The sequence below is a fragment of the Phodopus roborovskii genome, unplaced genomic scaffold (assembly GCF_943737965.1).
Source record: "Phodopus roborovskii unplaced genomic scaffold, PHOROB, whole genome shotgun sequence".
In the NCBI taxonomy this organism is placed as follows: Eukaryota; Metazoa; Chordata; class Mammalia; order Rodentia; family Cricetidae; genus Phodopus; species Phodopus roborovskii.
In genome coordinates this window covers 36,155-43,720 of record NW_026125060.1, presented here as the reverse complement: position 1 = coordinate 43,720, position 7,566 = coordinate 36,155, and the positions used below count along the sequence as shown (strand labels likewise).

General features: G+C 42.0%; 1 protein-coding gene across 1 annotated transcript; it reads left to right on the top strand.

The window, feature by feature from the left end:
• The first annotated feature begins 1,277 nt into the window (after nucleotides 1-1,277).
• LOC127225549 (DNA-directed RNA polymerase III subunit RPC10) lies at nucleotides 1,278-5,761 on the top strand. The gene is made up of 3 exons (XM_051189058.1): nucleotides 1,278-1,408; nucleotides 2,738-2,825; nucleotides 5,203-5,761. Exons 1-3 carry the CDS (start codon nucleotides 1,298-1,300, stop codon nucleotides 5,328-5,330), a joined length of 327 nt encoding a protein of 108 aa, XP_051045015.1. The 5' UTR covers nucleotides 1,278-1,297; the 3' UTR covers nucleotides 5,331-5,761.
• The last annotated feature ends 1,805 nt before the right edge of the window (nucleotides 5,762-7,566 follow it).

Below are 7,566 nucleotides of genomic sequence, written 5' to 3'. Positions count from 1 at the left end.
AGGCTGGGTGAAGCATCCCACCATCGGGAACAGGTTCCTAAAAGCTCATGCACCAGGGACAGTCCTGATCCCACTGCTAGGGCCTAGATAACTCATCCGCATGCAGAGGCCCTAAGTCGGTCCCATGCAGGCTCCCTAGCAGTCGATCTAGAGTCCGTGAGCTCCCACCATCTCAGGTCAGCTGTCTCTGTGGGTTCCCCCTTTATGATCCTTCTTACTCGTAAAATCCCCTCTTCCCTCACTTCAACTGAACTCCGAGCTTGGCCCGGTGCTTGACTGGATCTCTGCATCTGCTTCCATCAGTTACTGAATGAAAGCTCTCTGATTACAATTAGGCAGTCACCAATATGATTACAGGAGAAGGCCAAGAACAAGTGCCCCGTCGTACTGCTTTCCTGTTTCACACATGACCATTGGCTTAGTGGTGGTACCGCCCCCAATGGGCTGGGTCCTCTTCTAACAATTTGCATTCAAGAAAATGCCTCATTGAGTTACCTACTTGTCAATCTGATAGACAGTTTCCCAATTGGGATTCCTCTTTCTAGATAACTTGTTACAGTTAACAAAAAACCCACAGGACTCATCCCACCCGCTCCCTGTGTAGGTTATAGAATGCCTGCAGAGGATTACAGAGGAAAGGCATTTAAAAGATGTCTGAGAAGGCAGAGCTGGGAAATGTAAAGGAGTATAGGAATGAGATTAAAAGAACCAGATGGAGGTCTGTGGAGAGAAGCTGCTGGTAATTGTAGGTCAGAGTTGATCTGTAGAGTTGAATCTAGCTGTATAAGTGAAATGGCAGAACTGGGACATGTCAGGTTGGAGAGATGGTAAGTACAGATAGACAGGTATCCATACCTTAGGCAGACAGCAGCTGAGAGGTAGAATCAACACTAGTGACTGAACTAAAGTCCCCGGAACATTAGGTTAGTCTGCCTGTCAGTCCCGGCTCAGAAGATTGCGAAGCAGGCGTTCCTGCACCAGTGACGAGACCCTCCTGAAACACGTCCATCGCCCGGCACCTCCCTCCGACCCTTAGTCCCGGGTACTTTAGGCCTGCCAGGTGCCAGCCTTATCTATACTGCCATTTTGCCCGTGCACGCGCAGGCACTGCACGGAAAGGGGAGTGCAGACAGCGCGCTATTGGCGGGACGGGGAAGGACTGTCTGTGTTGACCAATGGCATGTGAGAGCTGCACGCCGCAGTCCCTTCTGGGAACGTATCAATTGCCGCTTCGATTGGGCGTCTGCGGTCGCGGAAGCTTCAGACAGAAAGAACCTACGCGGTTGAAGCTGCGGCAATGCTGCTGTTCTGTCCGAGCTGCGGAAACGGACTAATTGTGGAGGAGGGACAGCGTTGCCATCGCTTCGCCTGCAACACTTGCCCCTATGTGCATAATATCACACGCAAGGTGAGTTCCAGAGGCAAGTGCCGCCTCGGTTGTCCGCGCGCTCAGACTTCCTGCCGGCAGTAGTTTTTTTTTTTTTTTTTTTCTGCTCTGGCTGCGGCGGTACCTCAAGTCCAGCTGTTGGTAATCCAGTGGCGTTGCTCCGGCCAAATCGAAGCCACTCCTGTGGTCACTAAAGAGATTTCTGCCTCTGGCTTTCTGCAGCCAGTTTTGTGACACCCAAAAAGTTGCAAGAATGTCCGTTCATACCTCTAGGCTGAACCACGCCTTTAAAACCCCCATGCTGTCCTCCAGTCGGCGGCTTATCACCTTCTCTGATCTCAAATCTTAATATTGTTTTTGTAGCTATTGGAGGATCTTACCGTGCACGCGGTGCTGTTAAGTCCTTCACGTTCCTTTCGCCTGAGTCTGTCTTTCCGAACGACCCATTTGGTGCTCTCTGTAGTTCTCTCTCTCTCCTTTTACTTTATCTCTCCTCTTTTAAAATAATGATTATCCTATTTAAATTCCAGCCCTTTTGACTATTGGTACATGCCTATAATTCGATCGTTTGGAGAGGCTGCGGCAGATTAAGATAAAGGCTCACCTGGGCATATATAATATATATATATATATTATCAAAACCCAGCTTTTCTAGTTCATCCTCATTCCTTTCCCTCTCTTTTCCAGGACTCATTGTCTTCTAATATATGCCATTGTTGCTGCTTTTGTGTGTGTGGTGCTTGTGTTGGAACCCAGAGAGCTGCTTTTTCAGCCCTTGGTGTTTTGTCTATCTTTCAGTTCTTGTTCCTCCTTACCTCGGTGTCCTGAGTTGTGTGATTTCAGATGTGCATCACCAGGCCTTGGTGGTACCTCATTTTCAATGTTTGCACTTTAGAACTGTATGGTAGGAGTTTGGAATCTGGATATGTGGTAAGGTTGAATGGTGACATAATTTTTGAAATTTGAAGGATGAGAGAACAATGAAATGTGGCCTGGGGAATGCTGGGATACCCAGATAAATGGTGCTATTAGTCTTTTTTACTGTCTTTCATGTTGGATTATTAGATATCTTAGGGGTATAAGAGAAGAGCAGGGTTTAACTCAGCTGTCTTTTCTTCCTGCTCTGTATGGTGTGTCCTCCAGGTTCTAGGGGGTCTCTGACATTGAAATTCTGTGCTGTTTTGGGAATATCCCGAACCCTTATGTTTTAATGGCTCTTGCCTCACTTTGAAGAAGATAAATTTTGTATACATTTACTGAATTGAGGAAATACTGGAGGGAAGTTATGGTTTGGTGGCCCACTTTTAAAACTATATGATTACTTGAAATCTGATGGCTTGTTTTTGTTAGGTAACAAACAGAAAGTATCCAAAGCTGAAAGAAGTGGATGATGTGCTTGGTGGAGCAGCTGCCTGGGAGAATGTAGACTCCACTGCAGGTGAGAATTTTCCCCATTACAGAGCCAATGACTCAACCCTGTTTATTATTACTTATTATTATACTTAATGAATGTATTATATTTGTTATAATGCAACCCTGTATATTGTTAGGACCAGTGAGATGGCTCAGCAGGTTAAAAAAAAAAAAAACACTTGTTGCCAAACCTGTTAACCTGAGTTTGATCCTTGGTGTCCAGATAGTATAAGAGACAGCTGACTCATGAAAAGTTGTCTTCCAACTCCCCATCCCCCCATAGGTATAAAGGAATTAAAGAAAATATAAATAATAAAATAATGATAAATAGCTTATGTTTGCCAATACAGGAAATATTTGATATATTATAGTCACAATAGTCATTCTTTAAACTCTAAGCAAGGCATTAAGACTTTTTTGTTTGTTTGATTTTGTGTTTTGAGGGTTTCTCTGTGTAGCCCTGGGTGTCCTGGAACTCTCTCTGTAGACCATGCTGGCCTCGAACTCAGAGATCCACGTGTCTGCCTGCCATGGGGATGTGCTAGGTTTAAAGGCATGTACACTGACTGGCCATATTAAAAATTTTTAAAGCATATCTTTTTTTCAAGGATTAAATATAATGAAAGGAAAATCACCGTATTGATACTGCTCTGTTGTTTCATTTAGATTCTCCAGGTCAGATATGGATAAGTATAATTAAAAATGTGATACATATTCTCTTTTTGAAAATCTTATTTTACATATTCTCCCATTCCCCCCACTATCTCCTCATCCCACCTCCTATCTCAAAATAAAACAGAAGCCTCTACTCATTTTCCACTTTCAAGGCTTTTGTTTAATTTTGATATAGAATCTTGCTGTGTAGCCTAAGCTGGCCTTGTAGCAAAGCCTCATGCCTCAGTTTTTTTTTTTTTTTCCCCTTAGTTTTTTTTCTTTCAAAAATCAAGTGTTCCTAGGTGTATGGGTTAATATCAGGGTTTTCAATTTAATTCTATTGGTCTACCTGTCTATTTTTATGCCAATACCAAGTTGTTTTCAGTACTATAGCTCTGTAATAGAGCTTGAAGTCAAGGATGGTAATGCCTGTGGAAGTTCCTTTATTGTACAAGATGGTTTTGGCTATCCTTGGTTTGTTTTCTATATAAAGTTGAGTATTGTGCTTTCCAGGTCTGTGAAGAAATGTGCTGGTATTTTGATGGGGATTGCATTGAATCTGTAGATTGCTTTTGGCAAGATTACCATTTTTACTGTGTTGATCCTATCTATCCAAGAGCATGGGAGATCTTTCCATTTATCTTCTTTAATTTCTTTCTTTAAAGACTCAAAGTTCTTGTCATACAGGTCTTTCACTTGTTTGGTAAAGGGTGATATTTCTCTGATTTCTTTCTCAGTCCATTTATTGTCTGTATATAGTAGGGCTTCTGTTTTTTTGTTTTTGTTTTTTTAGTTTACCTTGCATCCTGCCACTTTGCTGAAGGTGTTTATCAGCCTTAGGAGTTCCCTGGTAGAATTCAGGGTCACTCATGTAAACTATCATATCATCTGCAAATAGTGAAAGTTTTACTTCTTCCTTTTCAATTTGTATCCCCTTGATCTCCTTTTGTTGTCTTACTGCTCTAGATAGAATGTCAAGTACCATATTGAAGAGATACAGAGAGAGTGGACAGTCTCATCTTGTTCCTGATTTTAGAGCAATCACATTGAGTTTCTCGCCACTTAGTTTGATTGGCTGTAGGTTTACTGTATATTGCTTTTATTATGTTTAGCTATGTTCCTGTTATCCCTGATCTCTCCGGGACCTTTGTCATGAAGGGGTGTTGGATTTTGTCAAAGGCTTTTTCAGCATCTAGTGAAATTATCATGTGGTTTTTCTTTTTCAGTTTGTTTATGTGGTGGATTACATTGATAGATTTTCATATGTTGAACCATCCCTGGGCTGAAGCATTACTTGATCATGGTGGATGATTTTTCTGATGTGTTATTAGATTTGATTTGCCAGTATTTTATTTAGTATTTTTGCATCAATGTTCATGAGGGGGGATTGGTCTGTAGTTCTCTTTCTTAGTTGTGTCTTTGTATGGTTTGTACAAGGTAATTGTAGTCTCATAAAAAGTTTTTGCTTAGTTTCGTAAGTGCTAGTATTATAGCATACTAGGCAGGTATTTTTGTTATAGTCTTACAAAACAGACTATAGTAGATCCTTCCCATGCTATGCTTCCAGCCAATCTTCAACAAAATTTGGGAAAGGAAGTGGGACCAGGGAAGTACTTTCAAAGCACAGTTCTCCCCTGGTCCCCTTAGTATTGGTGTGCTGTAGGTAGGAGGTTGCTATTAGCAAAGAAGTCAGAATTAGCATGGAGATGAGATGTTTACCCACACTTACTTGTTTTTCTCTTTGTCAGAACCATGTCCAAAATGTGAACATCCCCGTGCCTACTTCATGCAGCTTCAGACCCGTTCTGCAGATGAGCCAATGACCACCTTCTACAAGTGCTGCAATGCTCAGTGTGGACATCGATGGAGAGACTAAGGGCAGGACTTACCCAGCTTGCAAGCATAAATTTTGTGTGTTGAAGGTCTTTGCTGTATGATAGGAAGCTAACTCTGTGGTGGAGGACCAGGGTGAAACAGGCCATCTGTAAGTCAGCAGATAAAAGTCCTTAATGTACAGGGACCTCAGGTCCTTGGGAAATACACATGAAGATATTCACTTGGCTTCAGGTCCTGTTCATTCTTCCTTTGTGTTTAGTAGGTAGGTGATAGTTCCTTACTGTCATTAGTCCTAGAAACTTGAACCTCCTATTCTTCCTGCTTCTGTCTCAAAAATGTTAGGATGATAGGCATTTGAACCATCTTCATTTTATACATTGCAGGGGATTGAAATCTGAGCCTCAGGCATTACTAGACAAGTACTCTGCCAAGTGAGCTATATCTCTAGCCATTTAATTTTTAAAATTCTATTTTTTTCTCTCTAGAGAAATTATAAAAATACCCATAAAATTTTTGAAAAGCACTTTAAAATTCAGGAGACTGACATGATATATCTTATGATTAACAACTAAACAAACTGTTTTATGATTTGGATTGTCTGCATGATGTTGATAGGGATTTAAAAGTAACCAAAAATATTTTATATTTCCATCTAGGGGGAATGATCCACAATAAAGCCTGTGCCTACCATGTTCAAAGGCCTGTGTTTGAACCCCATTCAAAAATCTATTAAAACTTCAATAAATTTAGAAAAGTTACATATTTATTGATACCACTAGTAAGATTACTCTTTATAGTGAACATATTTTTCTACATTTGAAGTTCTGATCCCTTCCATGCAATTGGACAGTCATATATGTGATAAAGACTACAGATAGTAAGGCATGAGGGAGCAGGAAAATTGAGTTGGGGGAAGAATATAGGAGAGCAAGAAAAAAGATACCTGAATAGAGGGAGCCATTATAGGTTTAAAGAGAAATCTGGAACTAAGGAAATGTCCAGAGACCTACAAAGATGACTCCAGCTAACAATCTAAGCAATGGTGGAGAGGCTTCCTTAAATGACCTTCCCTGATAATGAGATTGATGCCATCCTAGAGCTTTCACCCAGTAGCTAATGGAAGCAGAAGCAGACACCCACAGCTAACACTGAGCTGAACTCTAGTTGCAGAGAGGGAGGAGTGATGAGTAAAGGGGTCAAGGCCAGGCTGGAGAAACCCACAGAAATAGCTGATCTGAACAAGGGGGAGCTCATGAACCCCAAACTGATAGCTGGAAAACCAGCATAGGACCAACGCAGACCCCCTGAATGTGGGTATCAGGAGGCCTGGGCAATCTATGGGGCCTCCAGTAATGGATCAGTATTTATCCCTAGTATACAAATGGACTTTGGGAGCCCATTCCCCATAGAGGGATACTCTCTCAGCCTAGAAACATGGGGGAGGGGGACAGGGGCTAGGCCCTGTCCCAAATTATGTGACAGACTTTGGAGTTCCCCCATGGAAGGCCTCACCCTCCCTGGGGAGCAGAAAGGGGATGGGATAGGGGGTTAGTGAGGGACAGGGGAAGGGGGGAGGGAGGGAGAACTGAGATTGACATATAGAAAAAGCTTGTTTCTAATTTAAATTTTAAAAGGAGGAAAAAAATAAAAAAAAGTGCACATAGTAAGGAGATCTAAAACAACAGTGTTCTTCTATGAACATAGCACCTTTGACATTTTCAAAGTCCTCAAGTGGAGAGAAATGGATGAGTAATTCACAAAAGCTGACTTTGAAATCTTTGATCTATGGTTGTTTTCAAGCCTTTGGAACTTCACTGATATCTCCTTTCGGTAACTCTATTACAAAGGAGAGCCACACATTCGCCTTTGAATGAGAATGTATGTGAGTATTAGATCACTTGCCTAGAATATGACAAGTTGTGGGCTCAATCCTTGGTACTGGATGACAGGTGTTGGGGAGAATCATAATTTTTACTGTTGGTAAGGGTTGGGGCATTGTCACATTACTGGTGAGAGTAGAAGTCAGTACAATAGTTTCTCAGGGCAGTAAGGCAGTGGCTATGAGTATTTTAAAATGCTACCCAAGGCTGACACAGACATGCAGAAGCAGGGGTATTGGAAGGTTCAGGCTATCCCGTCAGTGGCAGCAGGAGGTAGAAGAGGGTATAGAGCTCCATACTGCTGCCTGTCTCAGCTCCAGTTCTTTTAGTGAATTTTTGTCAGTGATGCTGGGATTCTGGACTATGCCACAGAAAAGAATTTCAGGACAACTAGGT

Excerpts from the sequence above, each read along its gene's own strand:
- LOC127225549 (XM_051189058.1), top strand. The coding sequence starts at position 1,298 with ATGCTGCTGTTCTGTCCGAGCTGCGGAAACGGACTAATTGTGGAGGAG. Across the intron at positions 1,409-2,737 it reads TGCATAATATCACACGCAAG|GTAACAAACAGAAAGTATCC; the intron begins GTGAGTTCCAGA and ends TGTTTTTGTTAG. Across the intron at positions 2,826-5,202 it reads GAATGTAGACTCCACTGCAG|AACCATGTCCAAAATGTGAA; the intron begins GTGAGAATTTTC and ends TCTCTTTGTCAG.